Raw genomic sequence first — 19,201 nt, 5'->3', positions numbered from 1 at the left:
ATAAGCATATAACAACAATTTACGATTAACTAAGAATTATAGTCAACTACGTAGTTGTTATAATTCTAAAATAATACAGTGTTGATGACGTGTGCAGCCTGGATGTGCGACCTCCGGGGGCTGCAGCCTTCGGATTGAGAAACGGCCAGTAAGAGAGAGAGGTACATACAAGGACATTTAAAATGGGGTGTGTTGCCAGCTATAAATATATAAACGTAGCATTATATTTATGATATTTTCTTATAAAACTATTATTTTGTAATAAAAATAATATATTTATATAGCGAGAGGGAATTACTCATATTTTTCTGTTGACATAAACAGCCCTTGCGGTGTATTTTGTGTGTCCGAATTTTAAATGTAATTTTTTACCCCTATACGATTGAAACTTATATACTTATATACTAATTTTTCTTTTTATACAGATTAACACATGTTTAAGAAACTCTTACATCAACAGTAACAAATGTACTGCCGCACTTCCAATAAATAAAACTTCATATCCCGTCTCCCAACTAGCCAATGAGCATTCAGTGTTATAACGATTCAAAGTCCGTCATCCAATCACTGATCAGGTGCTGGGTCACATGACGCGCTGTTGCGCGTCTTCATTCCACGCTACGGGACGTAAACGCACGTCCTGCGGGAGAAACTCCGAAACTCACACACGGTGCCGACAGCGTCGCGTTTTCTCCTCTTCCAGTGGATCAAATAAGCGACGTGAGGCTGTTTGTGGCCCGCGGGAGCGATCCAATATGCCGGTCCGTACCGACCGCTGTCAGGGCTTGTCGATGGCCTGTATGGCCTCGGCCTCTCTCGTTCCGCCCCCGCCGATTAATACCCATCAGCCCGGCGTCAACACGTCTCTGCTGTACAGCGGCTCTCAGTTCCGTGGACACCAGAAGAGCAAAGGAAATTCTTATGATGTCGAGGTGGTGCTGCAGGTAAACATTGTGCGAGCTGTCGATGACTACCTAGAGTGCTGCCTGTTTATTTTAGGGCTTCAATGCACCCGTGATTTCAAAACACACGACACGCGCCTGTGACGTGCCAGAATATCTGTGTAGATCTGCATAGCGAACTGGGCTTTGAGTTATATATACTTAAAATGATTTCTAAGTATGCAGAATACTACGTTGCTATTCCATGGTGTTCAAAATTGCTTTTTGGGTTGGCAGCACACTAGATTTCTCGACTTCTTAGTGTTCTAGCAGTGAGATACACAGTTGGACTATAGTTGTTTATGTGTGTGGCTGTGTTATATTTGTGGATGACTGTACATAATATGTAGTTGTATATCAATGCATATTGTTAAATAAGTATCTACCTTTAATACTGCATTCCACTGAGCACATTTAAACTAGGGGACATGGGGGTCAGATTTTCATGTATGTAACCTAATGGTGCTTTCGTTTAAGTTTGTTGTTTAGGCCCACATTCGCGGTTTTATTACTGTAGTCTGGAGTTTTGCCAAGGACATCATGAGAGTAACTGCTTTGTTTTTGACCCACAGCATGTGACTATGGAGGACTCTTACCTGTGTGGATACCTCAAGATCAAAGGTCTGACGGAGGTGAGACATTTTTGTGACATCACAGTATAGCTTTTATAGTCTTGTAGCAATAAAATAGCCAATATATGAACGCCTGTGACATCACATATTACTATATGATAATAGTGCTGATACAACTCTCCACCATTTGTGGTGCACTCAAGTCACCTGACAATACACACTTTTTGTGATGTCATCATTAATACAACAACTAACTAGTAGTAGAGTTGTCACTACCCCGGTTGTTAAATCCAGCTGTCACTTAATCTAGACCATAATGGTGTGTTTACACCAGACGCGAATGAAGCGTTAAGTTTGGGTGATCTAGTCGATAAAAGTTTAGGCAGGAATAAAAAGGGTCTTGCTTGGAAGAAAGTGAGTGAGGAGGTCGGTCTAATGCTGCGTTTACACCAACCGCGTTTCAGGCGTCAAAATCGCGCATATTTTGCCGCTTGAACAGTTTGAATGCATTCGCGCGTGTAGAGCGAAGTAGACGTGCGGAAAAAGCAAGCATTTGACGCACTTCAGAGGCAAAATCAGCTACTTGTGGGAGGGGCAAGTGCCTCTACCGCGGCTGGTGTAAACGCAGCATAATAATCTGGTAATTTGTAAGAATTTATTTTTACATATTGAGACTACATGCTAGCTAAAGCCAGCAAATTGAGCGTATTCGTGTTGTGCGAATAAAGCGAGTGAACTCAAATTGTTCTAGCGTCCAAACTATGCGTAAATAGCGTGATTTATTCACTTTATTTATGTCTGGTGTAAACCTTTCTCTCTGTAGGAATATCCCACCCTCACTACATTCTTTGCCGGGGAAATTATAAGCAAGAAACGCCCCTTCTTAACCCGGAAATGGGATGCAGATGAGGACGTTGACCGTAAACACTGGGTAATATTAGCTATGAATCATGACATAATGTGTCCGTAATGCTGTTATATAAATTGTGATTATGAGTCATTTTGCATCGTGATGTCAGAGATGGAAGTAATCTGCAAAATTTGTTTCATTTCAGGGGAAGTTTCAGGCGTTTTATCAGTATGCAAAAAGCTTTAACTCTGATGATTTTGACTATGAAGAACTAAAGAACAGCGATTACGTCTTCATGCGGTGGAAGGTGCCGTACATGACACACATGATGCCACTCCATTTATACAGATGTAGTGAAATAAATGCAACTACATTTGCTGTGTTGTTTGTTTGTTTGATTCAGGAGCAGTTTTTAGTTCCAGATCACACAATCAAAGACATCAGCGGCGCTTCCTTCGCTGGCTTCTACTACATCTGCTTCCAGAAGTCCACAGCCACTATAGAGGGCTACTACTACCACAGAAGCTCTGAATGGTACCTGTGTACTCTACTTGTGCTTAGACACACACTGAATATCTCTAGTCTTAACCTAAACATACTGGGGCTCAGTACCAAGATTTGCGGGTTCAACTTAAAGTAGATTACCTGGTTGCCTTAAATTTTTTGTTAATTCAATGTTTCTGAGTTAAATAGTAGTTAAATCAAAAAAGTTGTGTAAAAATGTTGTCAACTAATGTTTTTAAAGGGGACAGAAAATGAAAAACCATTTTTACCTTGTCTTTGTTGAATAATGGTAGTCTACCCACATTCACAAACGTACAAAAAGTGCTAAACATCTCAGGCTATGTCCACACGAAGCCGGTGCATTCCCTATCCGATAATTTTTTTCCCTTGCTCTAAAAAAATAATCCGTAAACACGAAACCACTGAAACCGACTGAAAGCGGTGTAGTATATATGCCGGACCAGTATGGGGCGCTGTAATTCTGCCACAGATATACACTATACACGGAGAAGAAAACTTTGAGCATGCGCATAACCAACGTATGGTGTTGTCCATTATCGCTTGTTGCTCACCACAATTGCATAGAAGCAATAGATTTTGCTGTAATACAGCTAGTAGGCTTTAGTAGCTTCTGTAGCACGAACACAATCACGTAGTCCACCGTTATTGTTGTTGCTGTTACGTGTGACGCTTCCAACACGTGATGTGATGATGTTTTCGCTTCACATAATATACGGATTGGCTGTACAGACGAAACCGCAAGGGTGTCGGTTTCAGATTTATCCACTTTAGGACCCGGTTTCAAAAAATAGCGGATTAAGTCTCCTAAAACGCCGGATCCGTGTGGATGAAACGCCAATACGATAACAAATTTATACGTATGCAGTGATACGCGTCTCCGTGTGGACAGCCCCTCAGTCTCATAGAAATTCCTCTTTTAGAAATGTCAGCCAGAAAACTGCCCAATCTGAAAAACTGATGCTTATGACATCACAGGCATCTAACTGCCCCTCCACTTTAAAATAATTGGCTACATTTTTTGAGTGGCAGCAAAGTCAGCCAATCAGTAATGAGATTGCAAGTTAAGCCAGTAGGGGGAGCCAAATAGGTGCAAAACCACTTGTTTAAAATCCCCCACCCTAATAGAGCTATCTGAGAGAGGTTTTTAGGAAGCTTCTAAGGCATTACAGACCCAAACAAAAACATTTTTGTCTACACGTCACATCACAGAACAAGGATAAATACTTGTTCAATCATTCTATGTCACCTTTAAGTTGAATTAACCAAATTTTAAGGCAACAAGGTAACTTACTTTTTTAAGTTGAACCAACTTTTTATTTTATACAGTGGGTGCGCAGCTACTGTATTTTAACCATGATAAGATTGTAGTAGATACATAATTAAAATACAAGATATATCTGTCTAATGCTGCGTTTACACCAGCCGCGGTAGAGGTGGCAAGCGAGGGTGATTTACATGTAAAGTCAATGCAAAGACACAATTAGGCATCCTGCGGCGCAGAACGCGCAGAAGGCGCGGCGTGTTACGAGCGAATTGAGCGTTGCCGCGGGAAACGCACAAGTTGAAGAATCTGAACTTCGGTGGATTTCCACGCCGCGTTAACCAATCAGGATCTTACTGTAGTAGTGACGTGATTACAGGAAGCGAGCGGAGTCTCAGCAGAGTCGCAGAAACCCCTCCCATGGCGCGGATTTCCTCGTGAATGTCTCAAATTACTAGAATTTCACGCGCGAATGAAGCGAGTAAACTCAAATGTTCAAGCGTCCAACTACAATTCAATTAGATTTTTACTTATATGGTTTTTATTGGAATAAGTATTGATTATTTATCAATAAGCTGGGCGGTATTACGGGATATTCTGTTACTGTGAAATAAACACTTAAAAACATAAAAACTTTAATTTACAAAGATATGCTCACACAAAAGTCGCTGCAAAAGATGCTTTCCAACAGGTGTTTTAGCATTTGTTGTAAACTTGTGGACCTATTTTTCCAAACGCCTCACACCCGTATATTCTTCCGCGGAGAGCTTGAATAATAGACACTCCAGCCCAGTGGGTGGCGATAATCCGCCTTTGCCAATTGCAAGAATACAAAGAAGGTTCCTGGCACGGAGTAATACCTCACAGCACATCTAATACAAGTCAATGGAGTTGGCCAAAAACTACGATAAAACCTGTTGGAAAGCATCTTTTGCAGCGATTTCGGGACAGCATCATATGTCCAAATTTCAGTCAAAACCGTTCTATTTCATCATAAACAATCTGAAAACAGGACTTTAAATGTAAAATAACGAACTTGTCCTTTAAGAACCTATTCAGGAAAATCTCCCAAATTGATGTTATTTTGTTAAAGTCTGAGAATGATATTTTTCCCTGCCCTAAAAATAGCTTCCTGTATCCACGAGGAGCTTTTTTGCGTGATGATGCAAAAAACCTCCTCATTGAGATTCTGCTAAAATATTAATAACTTTATACCCATAGTCAAACATTGTTACACAGGAACTAGCCAAAGCAGTGCGCTGGTTTGGTCTTTCGAATACTTGGAGGCCAAATAAAAAGAATAACATTTATATGTTACCAATGAAACAAACATTGTTCAGCTCTGCTTTAGTTTTAATTCGGCCTCTTTCTCTCACATTGTTATTACAGGTATCAGTCTTTAAACCTCACCCATGTTCCCGAGCACAGCGCACCCATATATGAGTTCCGGTGACACTTGTGTCCCAGAGAGAGGGTGAAACTACGCCGGACAAAAGCTAAGAGAGGAACTATCTCGTTATTACTCCAAGGACTCGCCGGACCTGTCCCCTCACCGAAAGAATAAATCTGAGGTTTAGACACACGGATGATGGCACGGAGAGCTCTTTCGGGAGACCGTCTCCACAAGCCGGTGTTGAAGGAGATATTGGGATTTGCAGCAGTGTTAGCGTTTGGTTTTTTCTTTTATGTTTGAGTTTTTAAAAGCTTTTGTCCTCCAGTCATCTTAGAAAACCATTTTTATCCTTAATGTTTCGGGATTGAAATCACTTTATTTCCTTTGCGCTGAGTGGAGAAGCCAATCGTTTAAGTGATTTTCGTTTTTGCCTTGTCATTTGATAGCACGGCCATTTTTCAGAAATGAGTTTTAATTTATTTTTTAATTAATCTGTATAAAAGACTACGAAGAAAATGCAAATTTACAGACTGTGGTCGGCACCGTGTATTCAGACGTCTTTTGCTGGCTTATCAAAGATGCAGCATGCGATTGAGGATCGGCAGCGACTCGATCTTATAAATAATGGATACAGAGATTCGCTGCTCTCTTTCCAGACGCTGTATCATCGAAATTCACATAGTTAACAGTCGAGTCCTTCGCTTCTTTGTGTGTTATTTTTATTATGAAATGAAATGGAGTCGGGTGTTTCGGAAAGAGATCTATATATAAATATTATCCCATAGTGGTAAAGCTATGCGTAAAGCTGCTTTGGGTGAAACTTTTCTTTCTGATTATCCGGTAATTCTGCGCTCCTTGTTTTGCTATGCAACCTGAAGAATCTCAGCTCATAAGAATCTAACGTATCTTAGATTTTGACAATAATCACATGTTCACTTTAAAAGTAACAGCTCAGAGAGTATTGATTGATATTCACGCTCGGCCAATCAGAAAGCAGACCTTTGGTGATGTCATATAATGGATAGGTGTTTTCACTGGAAGATGCAAGCAAACAGACGAGAGATGGTGGGCAGTGCAACCCCTTCACATCTCCAAATTTGAGTTGATATTAAGATGGCAGCTGGTCCTCATCTGTTGCCATGGCACAGACCGCACAGGTGCGAGTGCGCCACCTAGCTGCAACGGCACCCATCTACATCTCTTCCGAGTCTAGCAACACAAAAACAGTCCTCTTTTGGGGCGATGTCGAACGATCGCCTGTTTGATGAGATGAAGCTACGTGATACCCAGATTAAACTATTCAAGCTTTAGTCGAACCCTTTGCCTTAAAAGTCAGATATTTGTCTATTTTGTAAGCACTCAAGTCGATTAAGCTCTGTACAGAGAGAGAGATGAAGAATATTTGAATGGCAAGTGAATGTGAGCGTTCATGAAAGTGTTTAAAATGTAAGGATGCTGTACCTTATTGTCCTGACCTCCTTTTTAACAGTAGACTAGCGAATATTTAATAACAGAATAATTATTCAACATCTCAGCGTTTTGTACGTGTGAAAGAGAATTTATTCTCGGTTTTTGGTCACACGTGCCCAGGTTTAGTTGGAAAAACGTTAGACTTTTGTGAGACATAATTCCCATGCGAAATCTTTACAACACCCCCCAAATATTTGGCATGTGTGGTAATCTTCACCTTAATACATTTGGAGGGTTTTTCTCCTCAACAAAAGCAAAGGTTTCAGAAATGTTTGCTTGTGGGATGTTTGTGTTTAAAGATTTATTTGAATAAATGTTAAGGAAATGAATGGCCAGAGCGCATACACTGTTACAGGACATAAGAGAGATGTACATAATAGAGCTATGTTTGTGGTGTACATGATTGATTTACCTAAAATAAGTCATCTTTTTATTGGCACAAAGGAATATAAGAAAATAAAGACTTCTCAGAGACATTTTCTGCTTTTGTCTGATGTACTTCTGGATGGATTCAAAATACAAATCAACAAAGGGAATTTTTTTTTAAAATCACTTTCAGGGTTCCCACGGGTCCTTGGGGGTTTGTGAATCTGGGGGGTATTCCAGGCCCTGGAATGTTTTTGAAAATATACATGCATAGATACAGGTCGTTGGAAGTTTTCTGGAAAAAAATCCATATTCCCTGTGTAGTGTAGGATAAAATCATAAAAATTCTAAGCACACGTGCGAAACTGTTCGCTTTAAATGTTTATATTCTATATGCGAATGTTGATTCATACCAAAATGCTTTTTTGCATATTTGTGTTTGACACATGAAAACGTCTCGGGTTACGTATGTAACTGTTGTTCCCTGAGAAGGGAACGAGACGCTGCATCTCCCTTACCATACTTCCTGCGTCCCTGTAACGCCGTCTTTGGGAATGTTTCAGATAGCGATATACTTCCTGGCTCCCGCGTCACCCTGTCTTTGTCGTAAGCCTCACCATTGGTTGAATTTGATATGATATACACACTCAAACGCACTTACCCTTGGAGGCGTCCCCAAAGTGTCATCACAGTGACGCAGCGCGAGTTCCCTTAAAAGGTAACACAACGTAACCTTGCTCTCACTTGAAATGTGTCCCCCCATTTAGTCCTTGAATTTGAGGGTATTGGACCTGGAAAGTCCTTGAAAGGTCCTTGAATTTGAAGTTAACTAAAGTGTGGGAACCCTGCACTTTGCTTTTGTGAAGCATTATTTATTTTCAACCCAGCATTAGAAATTACATGAACCGTAATTTAACTTATGGGTTGTTTCAACCTAATGTTGGGTCAAATATAAACATTTGTGGCCCAGCTTTTTTTGGACTTGTATATGGAAATGCTAGTGTAATGATAAGCGGCTTTCTCAAACACTAGATGGCGTAGTCAACCTGCAACTAGAGGGCCTCAGCAAACTTTCAATGGGGCCTTACAGGGATAGTTCACCCAAAAGAAGAAGCTTCTGTCATTTTTCCACTCTTATGTTGTTACAAACCTGTGTACGCTTTTTTGTACTGATAAACAAGAATGAAGATATTTTCAGGAATGTTTGTAACCAAACTAATCGAGCCCCATTCACTTCCATAGTAGGATACAAGAATACTATGGAAGTGAATGGGTCATGATTGGAAAGAAATGTATACAGGTTTGTAACAAAAAAACAAAAACATTTTTGGGTGAACTATTCCTTAAGATGACTTGCAATAAGACAAAGTAAATCTAAATAAGACAAAAAAGTAAAAATCAAGATATTTCTTATTTTTGTAACAAATATCTGTTTAGTTTGCCAAGCTCTAGTATATTTTATTTGGTAGAAGTTATAGGTGGAGGGTCTCCAAATATTTTGAAGTGGTTTATTGGTTTGTGTTCAGAATGAAATCGTATCCAAAATACAGTGAATACTATCGATTCACAAAAGATAAACATTTTTGGTAACACTTTAAGGTTGTATTTATTAACCCTTACTTAAAGGTGCAGTGTGTAGATTTTAGCAGCATCTAGTGGTGAGGTTTGGTATTGCACCCCTTCCTTTCAAATAGCATAGAGAAGCTATGGTACTGATAACAGGACAAGCATGTCATCATCTGAGACGACATAGTGACAAACGCACCGTAGAGAAACATGATGGTGCAAAATGGCGGCTTTCATGTAAGACCCGCGGTGTATGTAGATAAAAACGTCTTATTCTAAGGTAATAAAAACAATACCCTTCATTGTGTAAGACCTTTATACACCACTGATAATATAGTTATGTATATTATATTGCATTTCTGTCAAATGATCCATCTAAAATTTACACACTGCGCCTTTAATGCATTAACTAACATGAACTATCAATAAACAATACTTCTACAGCATTTATCAAATTAAAAGTTGTAACTATTAAAGAGGACACATCATGTGAAAATCTTTTTGCATATTTAAGGTCTATAATTGGTTCCCCAGTGCTTCTATTAACTTATGAAGAAGTCTGTAACTTAGTTTTGGTAAACCATTCTCTGTAAGCATGAGAAGAATCAGGTCATTAAAATGTGGCTCTCCTTGTGATGTCAGAAGGGGATCATAGAGAGAGAGAGAGAAAATAATTGACAGCACAATTGAGTTTCAATTTCAACAAACCACTATTATGGCAATCAGTGTTTGCATTTCATCAGCTCAGTTGCTTTTAAAAGGACACATTTGTGCTCACTTCTATAAAGTGGAAATTTTAACATGCTATAATAAATTATCTGTGAGGTATTTTCAGCTAAAACTTTACATATGCACCTCTGGGGAAACCAAAGATTTATATTTCATCTTAAAAAAGTCTGGTGAAATGTCCCCTTTAACATGAATTAATGCACCATGAACTAACATGCATAGCTGTATTTGCATTAACTAACATTAATTTATACGTGCTGATAAACGATATTGTTCATTGTTTGTTTATGTTATTTAAGGCATTTACTAATGCACTGAAGATTGGGTGTGTACAGATTATGCTACATTTGTTTTTCATTGAAACAGAAAAGTCCAAGGAATCGTTCAGCATATAAATAGATACTGTTGGGTATTGATAAAAACACACCCCTGAAAATTATTCGTTTTCTTCCTGGGTAAATTACACGATTACAGCATTTGACCTACTGCCATGAATGGACTTTTTGACGTGACTGTTTATGGCCATTCATATACGCCTTGCTTTTATATCTATTATATACGTCATGTGAGTCACTGTAAGAACTTGTTTTCCATTGTATTTCAGTCAGAAACAATCCATATTATTCATAACAGGAATTAACAGTTTAATGTTAACATTACAGTGTTGATAGAACTAGTAATCACAGAAATTACAATGTCAAATAACTTCAACATTAACCACACACACAGAGATTCTATAAACAAAACACAACTTTATACACTGTATGTGCTGCACTATTCAGAGTGCCAATGTAAAAAACAACAACATGTTATCATTTTTACATTAAAGCAAAGCAACTTTGATTATAGTAACTGCTGCAAGGTGCTAGTTAGGGTTCTCAAGGAATATTCACGTCAGCACTCCTGCATGGTTAACAGTTACTCATCACTATCGATTGTGTAAGGCTTGCGTAACTCTTCATACAGGTATCAGTTTCGAAAACTGAAAAAGTGGAAAAGGCTCAATGGTCATTTCAGACAGTCTATGTTAGGAGACAATCAAATACAATAATTTTGTGACATCTTGGCCTGATCTTCAAATGCAAATGCTTTACATGCTTTGATGTTTACTTTTGTAGGAAACCCTATTTGTCAATACTAACACTAAATAACAACATGCATAGATAAATCTAAGTCTCTGAAACAGATGTACTATTTACATTTGATTATTCGATGGTGAGATGTGTTTTCAGTGAGTCAGAAGTAAAGGATTTTTTAAGCGAGTGAGCTGTGTCAATAAAACATTAAGGTGTCTATGATTGGGCAAATGTTGAAATGAAACCAATGCCTTCTGTTTCCTTAATGCTTCTTATAAACTCTTTTTGTCATCATCAGCTTCCTTGAATGTCTAGAGTTTTACTGTTTTCCTGATCTGGCTATATGACAACATCATTTTCCTGTTACAGTGATAGTAACTGCTTTAAAGTGATAGCTGCTTTTAGTGCTAAGTAAATAATGTAAGTCAAAAATGCAAAATGTGAAAACTTGCAGTTGTTACCACAAGATGCCATTTACAGCAGCCTCCATTTAATTTGATGATATTTAGTGCATGTAGGCTTCTATCTAAATCCATTTTTTAAAAAGTTATTTTTAAATGTCTTTTACATTCCCTTATATTCCCTAAATACATTCAAATGTATGTTATAGGCCTATGTATGGAAAAAGATTTTGTCATAACAGCTGGATGTAGGCCTACATTATCCCACTTTTTACACGCCTGCTTGCCGTGTAACGTGAGTAAATAAATGAACACAAATCGTATTAGCAATATGTTATTATAAGTAAGGACTGAACTTAACTTTAGGTCTCTGTTTGTTTAATGGTCTGACTAGTGGCTAAACTGAACTCTGGAACTTGTCGAAAATAACAAATGTTTTGGTTTCGTAAATACGAGGAGAGACGGCGATCACATTTTTAACATTTTACACAGTAACATGTGAGTGGCGCTTTGTTGCGTGACAGGGACCCCCTGCGCCTAGTTACGGTTCATAACCACGATTGGCCTGTGGCGGTTTTCGGCAGTTTTAATTTCAACAAACCACCATTATGGCGATCAGTGTTTGCATTTCATCCCCTCATTTGCTTTTAAAACCACACATTTTTGCTTACACCTACAAGGTGTCAATTTATAATATGGTATTTTGAGCTAAAACTTCACATACGTACTCTGGGAAAACCAAAGATTTATTTTACAAAAAAAGTCTTGTGAAATGTCCTCTTTAACATTAATTAATGCACCATGAGCTTAAATATATAGACGGTTTCAGCAGTAACAACATAAACACATGGCTTTCGTGGTCATCACGTAACTTCCGGTAAACTCTGCGAAGAATAAATAACAAGTCCTTTTCTAGTAGTTTAAGCAAAATAAACAACACGTAGATTACATAGGAACCCAAAACATTTGTCATTTTCGACGAGGTATTTGTTTAAGAGTTCAGTTTCAGCAACTAGTCAGACCAATAAACAAACAGAAACCGGAAGTAAAGTTCGGACCAGACATTTATTGTGTCACCGCACGTGCGCCCGATGAAACAGTCTACATAGGCTACTGTATTAGCATTACCTAACATTAGCAATGATTAATATGTGCTGGTAAACTATATTGTTTATTATTTGTTCATGTTAGTTAAGGCATTTTGAAGATTGGGTGTGTAGCCTACAGATGATGTCACATTTGTTTTTCATTGAAACAGAAAAAGTCCAAGAGTTCAGCATATGGTTATTGATAAAAACACACCCTTGCAAATTTTGATTCTTCTTCCTGGATAAATTACACGATTACACTACAGCCATGAATGGACTTTTTGAGGTAACTCAACAACGTGCCTGTCATTAATAATTCTTTGCAGAGTTTACCGGAAATTACGTTTGTTCCACGAAAGCCGTTTGTTTGTGTTGTTCCTGCTGAAACCATCTACCATACACTGTATTGCTATAGCAAATATAAACCATAAAATCATTAATGACATTGTTTAAAAAATGAAAACTGTACTTTTCCTTACATTTCATTTTATGTTTTATTATGGTTATGAGTAAAAGTTTAATTTGAATAAATTAGGCGATTAGACTATTTCGCGTGTTTTAAAACTAAAGTAAAATGATTTAATCCACCTTTCTCTTTTCTATAAGTGTTGATTCTTATCTAAACGAGTCTGAAACTTTTATGATGAATACTTTCATGATGATGTAACATCGGACTCTCTGGAAAATTGCGTACCTGTGTGAAAGCGCACAGGTGAAGAGGAGGGCGCCTGTGCGGAGTGCACAGGTGATGCGCGCGCGTCAGTCTACGCCTCTATCCGGATTTGTATAAAAGTCAAGAGCAGATGTGCATCCATCAGATCTCAGAGAAGAGCTGTGGTGAATATATAATACAACTAAACAGCATTTTACCGGCTCACTATGGACGAGCAAAGATACCCGGTCAATATTAGGCTTGTTGGTGTGATGCACTTACAAAGAAATAAAGTAAGACGTCTTTTTTCCTTTTAGATTTCAAGTTTGCATCCCTTGTTTATTCAATTTAATTTTCTTTTTAATTAATTGTAATATCAAACAGCTTCATTAAAAACTATAAATACTATTTGGAAAATGTGCTAATAGTCTATTAGAAGTTATATGGTCTTCTTGTTTTAATATTTTACTACAAAAATAAAGTGTTAACTTTTATATATATACACTAACATTTACCTTCTTTCCAGTTGTACATGACTACTGTTCTGTGGTCAGATCAAAATGAGATCACTGTCTACAGGTCCCTTAAAGACTTTCAAAATTTGCATGTGAGTCTCGTTCCTTTTTTTTTACACTGCATTCAAGTTTTGCAGAAAAGAGAGACTGTTTTTGAATAAAAACTAAACTCCTTTTTTATCCATAAATCTATCTTGAAACCTACAGCTCTTTGATATGTTATGTTTTCTGATATGGTTTTTATCACTTTCTGTTGAGAATAAAACTGTCTGTCTGTATTATTAAAAGTGTGTTTTATTTAAATTTCTTATTCAAGTGAAAAACAATTTCTTTTTCATCACCACAGCGACAACTCAAGAAGAAATTCCCTTCAAATCCAATGAAACGTTCGGAAAGGATTGTTCCCAAGTTTAAAGGTAAACAATCTGCCTGCTCCTAAAACCTGTTTAGCAAAATTAAAGCACGTGTTTAGATTTTCATTCACATGTATTTACATTTGCAGCGGTACGAGTCATTAAAAACATGCAGAAGTGGAACCCGAGCAAGTCGGTGCTCAGGTTAAAAGCTCTGGATGAATATTGTACTGAATTACTCAAGAGTGACGCTCGTATCTCCCAAAGCCCTGAACTCATGCAGTTCATCCAACCAAATCCACAGGACCTAAATTCAGACTTGAGAAAAAACAGGTAAATACTACAAAACTGATCAAATAAATACACTACTGTTCAAAGGATTAGGGTCACTTACTTTTTACATTTGTTTTCTATTAGTATATTAGTCAATTTATCAAAGCTATTAAAAATATCTTAATAAATGTAGTACGCATTGTTATCCAGTATCACCCAACACTTTATGTCATTGCAATTGCAACTGAATGGTAGTCACCAACAATTATCTGTAGCTATGAAATTCTACAATCTTATGACAAGCCTGTTTTGTGCGGCAGTATCGTGATCATGCCATCAGAGACGTCTTTGGGTACAAATGGAGTTAAATCTTCAGCCGGGGACATAACTCAACCATTTGTTACTGAAATGTACCGATGCTTGGCTACTTACGAGACCAAAGACACCAAAAACCGACCCTTTAAAGTCAAAGCAGATGAGATTGTGGACGTGCTCATCAAAGACAAAGGAGGTGAGAGATGATGACTCATTCGAAAACTATAGCAAGCCTTTACCTTTGAACACGCATCGAATCTGCCTGTAATAAAAGCAGATGACACTTTCACACAATGTGTCAGGAATGTTCATTATTGTTTGTTGATATTCTTGACTTTGTCCTGTTAGGATGGTGGCTGGTGGAGAATGAATCGAAAAATCTGGCCTGGTTTCCAGCTCCATACTTAGTGAGGGCAGAGAACGACGATGATGATGACGCTGATGTGATACAGGATGAAAGTAAGCAAGCTGTATTTCATGGAAATCAGGCCCGTTTGTTGGCACTTTGTAACATTGTTACAAGTAAATTACCTGCATGCATAATGCGTATAATGCAAGATTGCCACTGAGCTTTGTTGTCGAGATTTATAACACAAAATGTTTTGTGAGTGCAAATCTGACCACGTTGTACAGATGCTGACATCTATTTTGTTTTCTCAGGTGTTCTCTATGTTGTTTCCCGAAGTTACAAAGCCACAAACAGTGATGAGATATCTGTTCAGATTGGTGCGGTGGTGGAGGCATTACAGAAATCTGACAATGGCTGGTGGTTAATCAGGTAAATCATCCTATCATTTACACCCGGAAACCATACGATATTCAGTGAGACAGACTGCTATACAATGGTGGGTTGTTTCAAATCCTAGTTGGGTAAAATATGAATTTGGCTAACCTAAAAAAATCTATATTTGACATTTTCAACCCAGCATTTGGTCAAAAGGGGACAAAGCCAGCCATTGGGTTAAATTAACCCAGAAAATGTTAATATTTAACCCAACAATGCGTATACAAACAATGGGTTGGTTCATCACTCTTGAGCTTTTTTTGAAGCAATACTGGTTAAAAGTAACCCAGCATTTTTTATAGTGTAGCTTTTTTTAGTTGAAACAACCCAGGGTAGGGTCATTTAAACTTTATTGTTGAGTTTATCCATATCTTACCCAACCATGGCTTGAAACAACCAGCATTTTATTACGTTAAAGGGGAGATATTATGAAAATGACTTTTCCCATGTTTAAGTGGTATAATTGGGTCCCCAGTGCTTCTATCAACCTAGAAAAATGTGTAAAGATCAACCCAGTAACTTAGTTTTGGTAAAACATTCTCTGCAAGCATGTGAAAAAAATACGTCTTTGAAATTTGTGATGTCAAAAGGGGATCTTATTATAATAATACCGCCCCTTAATCTGCACTATCCAACCACAGCACTGCCATTTGAGGGAGGGGGAGAAATTAATTGACAGCACAATTGAGTTTCAATTTCAACAAAGCACCATTATGGTGATCAGTGTTTGCATTTCATTAGCTCATTTGAATTTTAAAGGACACACCCAAAAACAGCACATTTTTATATACTCTGGGAACAACAAATATTTATTTTACATCTTAAAAAAATGTCCTATTTAAATTTGGGTAAGATGCTGCAAAAACTTTCCACTAACATCTTAATTTTTTTGTGAAGTGTTGGTGGTTTGTTTATTATAGTCTCGAATTTACACGAATGAAACAGACATTTATTACCTCATTTAAATGAATCAATGACTGACTCCTTTCTCATTCCTCAGATACAACCAAAAGGCTGGTTACATACCATCTATGTACCTACAACCTTACAACAACCCACTGATTCGCATCACGCCATTTCAGAAGGAGAAATCTAGCTCCACCCTTGACCTTTCAACCCTTCAGGCTCCCGGTGTCTCCGACCGTGAGCTCAGTAAATCCCAGGGCAACCTGTATCTGCCCTCAGGAACGGCCCTGACCCCTGGAGATAAGCAGATGTCACACTCACTGGCCGTACTCAGGGATACGAGCAAAAGGCACCAGACTCCACCATCCATCCGCGTTGAATTTGCCGAGAGCGGTCCGCAAGGCAGTCTGAGTGATGACAGCGATGAATTAAGCTTCAGTGATGACGGCAGCTCTTCATGCAGCGATTCGCTGGACAGATCCTTCCGGAGTTATACCCCAACGTCCAAGACTTCAGGCAACCTTAGCCCCGATAGTGCCATCCAAATCAAGATGACGGCCAGCATATCCGATCCCTGCCTCACCAAGATGCCCGGCACACCCAAAGTACCACCCAGACCCAAAGTTCAAGAGATACTCAATCGCTGCACCACTGTCACTTGCAAGAACTTGGTGAGAACCGGTTAGGAAAAAAACAGAACTCAGAAGAATGGCAATCTGAATGTGACATTGCCAGGAATACAGATTGGTTTGCTGGAATGAAAGCTTTGTGTTACTAGAAACATGTATGAAACAAATGTGTTTAATTATACTTAATACGTTTCACGCATTGCTGAAATACTTAAGTTGATGGGCATTAATCAGAATGAAGCTTAAAGAAAGATTCTTGCAATTGAATGATAATTGCACATTTATGCTATTAATACTTCGGGGCGGTTTCCCAGGCAGGGCTTAACCTAATGCATATTTGAGCTGCTTTAATTCAAAAGCATCTTGCACTTATATCAGTGCCATTGTTTTGTCTCAAGATGCACATCAGTATTGTTTATTGTAAGGTTTGTTTGTTAAAAAACTACTTGTATAACTAAGGCCTAGTCCTGAATTTATCTAAACCCTGTCCGGGTAACCGCCCCTTAAAGTTTAACTTTTTATCTTGGTATAGAGAATATAACCATACTAAAGCTGTAAGTTATGTATTTTAGATGCAATTCTGTCTGGATGATAACAGATTATTTTTTAACTAAATAGAAAATGAGAGAAACAGCATGAATATAAATTTTATATTGTTTATATATTTTTTCAAATATTTATTTATTTCCAATATCTCTCCTATTTTTCTTAAAAAGTTCCTTCCATAGTGGAAATGATCACCTGTGCCTCATATGCATTATATACCTGTACATGTATATACATGAAAATATTATAACCTTGAGTCTGTTGTGTCTGTACTGTATGTAATAATGAGTTATAAGTTGCTTAATGTTTACAGTGTTTTTTGTTACGATAACAAACATATTCTGTTACTGTTCAGTCAGTCAGTCAGGGACTATTTTTCTAACGTTAAAATGGCTTTTAGTGATTTTATTTCTAATTAAAGCTAGATTTATTTTTGATTTAAAGGTGCCAAAAAATGCATTGAAATAATGTTAAATTGTTCTCTTATCTATCTATCTATAAATAATTGTTCAAATGATCTTTTTTAAGGTGAAAATGCATTCCTATGTGCATTTCACATGCATTCATTTGGAAGTGGATAAACTGGTTGTGGAGGCAGAAAGGCCCCAAGAGGTTACATACTAATCATATTTATTTAACAGGTTTAACACACATGTTTTTGCAAACAGATGCAAATTAACCACATTGTAAAAACTTTTTTTGCACCTACAAGTTTAATCAACTTGGATAAACCATAAAATAAAGTTGACCTAACTAAAGCAAATTCAGCTTGATTTAATAAGTTACAGCATCACTTGTCAAAATAGTCGAAATGACAGGTAAATCCTAGTTGATTAGACTTAAGTTCAATGTTTTTTTTATAGTGCATGGTTTTACTAGTTTAATAAGAAACATGGGTACTTTAGTTGCTATAGTTAAACAATGGTGACCACAAAATACTATAGTAAAATCATTGTTTTGTCAATGTAATTTATATGCCAAAAACATGATTATTACAATAAAGCCATTGTTAATTTTCGTAAAGGGTTGTGCAATTATTGTGTATTTTAAAGGAATAGTTAACCAAAAATATAAAAAATATCCCATTTATGTCATATTGGCCACACTGTCAAGATATTGGTATACCAGAATCCAAAAAATGTATTGCAAAAGTTTTTTTAAGAAACAATAGTCCCTTTCACACATACAGTCTTTACTGGTAATTTACTGGTAAATTGCCGTTAACATGTCATGTGTGAACAGAACCTTTCCAGTAAATCAGTGCTCCCAATTTACCAGTAAGACAGGTTGTAAGATTACCAGCAATTTACCGGTAAGCGCTGTGTGAGAACGAAAATTATAGGATGATCGGCATTTAGAACGGACGACGTCAGACCGTGCAGACAGCTTCGGGCCAATCATAGCGTTTTAATACAGATGACGCGTTTACCCCCGCAGTGTTTACTGACGTTTCCACACATGCTGCTTGAAAGTTGAGCAGACCTGAAGTTTACGTCCACATTTCTTCACCAAAGTTGTTTAAAACAGCTTAACGCCGAATCGCCGACGTCCTTAGCACGCCCTCTGTGAAGCCTAAAGTACAAACAGTACTGTTGTTAAAAACGCATTTTCGGTTTGACGTCGTCTCATTCAATGTTGTTTGCTCATGAGCAACTTCGCGACTGTTTACCACAGACGTGAAAACAACAAAATACGGACCGTGGTTATGAACGACGTGGATTGTTTACAAATACAACACTGAGCACGCCGCGTGCTACAGGTACTTCCGCTTTCTCAACGAATTTACCGGTATTTTGATACTGATGTGTGAATGATGTCTAACGGAACGCCACTGCGTGTGTGAACAGCACATTTTTGTATTTACTGGTAAATTCATTCTGGTAAATTCATGGTAATTTACCAGAATTACTGTGTGAAAGAGGCTAATAACTTACGTTCACTTGTACTTTACCAGAATTAACCCAGAAAAAAAAAAACATTCCAACAGATA

The 19,201-nt window shown here is 37.7% G+C and overlaps 2 protein-coding genes across 2 annotated transcripts; both read left to right on the top strand.

Moving 5' to 3' along the window:
- Positions 1-547: 547 nt before the first annotated feature.
- gid4 (GID complex subunit 4 homolog) lies at positions 548-7,488 on the top strand. Its single transcript, XM_055184376.2, has 6 exons — positions 548-944; positions 1,514-1,573; positions 2,337-2,444; positions 2,569-2,670; positions 2,767-2,897; positions 5,539-7,488. The coding sequence occupies exons 1-6, from the start codon at positions 588-590 to the stop codon at positions 5,600-5,602; spliced, it is 822 nt and encodes a 273-aa protein (XP_055040351.2). The 5' UTR covers positions 548-587; the 3' UTR covers positions 5,603-7,488.
- A 5,538-nt stretch (positions 7,489-13,026) lies between these two features.
- On the top strand, positions 13,027-17,510 carry noxo1a (NADPH oxidase organizer 1a). The gene is made up of 8 exons (XM_055184366.2): positions 13,027-13,183; positions 13,417-13,497; positions 13,752-13,821; positions 13,908-14,091; positions 14,352-14,542; positions 14,695-14,805; positions 15,007-15,124; positions 16,131-17,510. Exons 1-8 carry the CDS (start codon positions 13,118-13,120, stop codon positions 16,720-16,722), a joined length of 1,413 nt encoding a protein of 470 aa, XP_055040341.2. The 5' UTR covers positions 13,027-13,117; the 3' UTR covers positions 16,723-17,510.
- The last annotated feature ends 1,691 nt before the right edge of the window (positions 17,511-19,201 follow it).

This window comes from Misgurnus anguillicaudatus, chromosome 19 (genome assembly GCF_027580225.2).
Source record: "Misgurnus anguillicaudatus chromosome 19, ASM2758022v2, whole genome shotgun sequence".
Lineage (NCBI taxonomy): Eukaryota > Metazoa > Chordata > Actinopteri > Cypriniformes > Cobitidae > Misgurnus > Misgurnus anguillicaudatus.
Note: the sequence above shows the minus strand (reverse complement) of the source record. Positions and strands in the feature narration are given on the sequence as shown.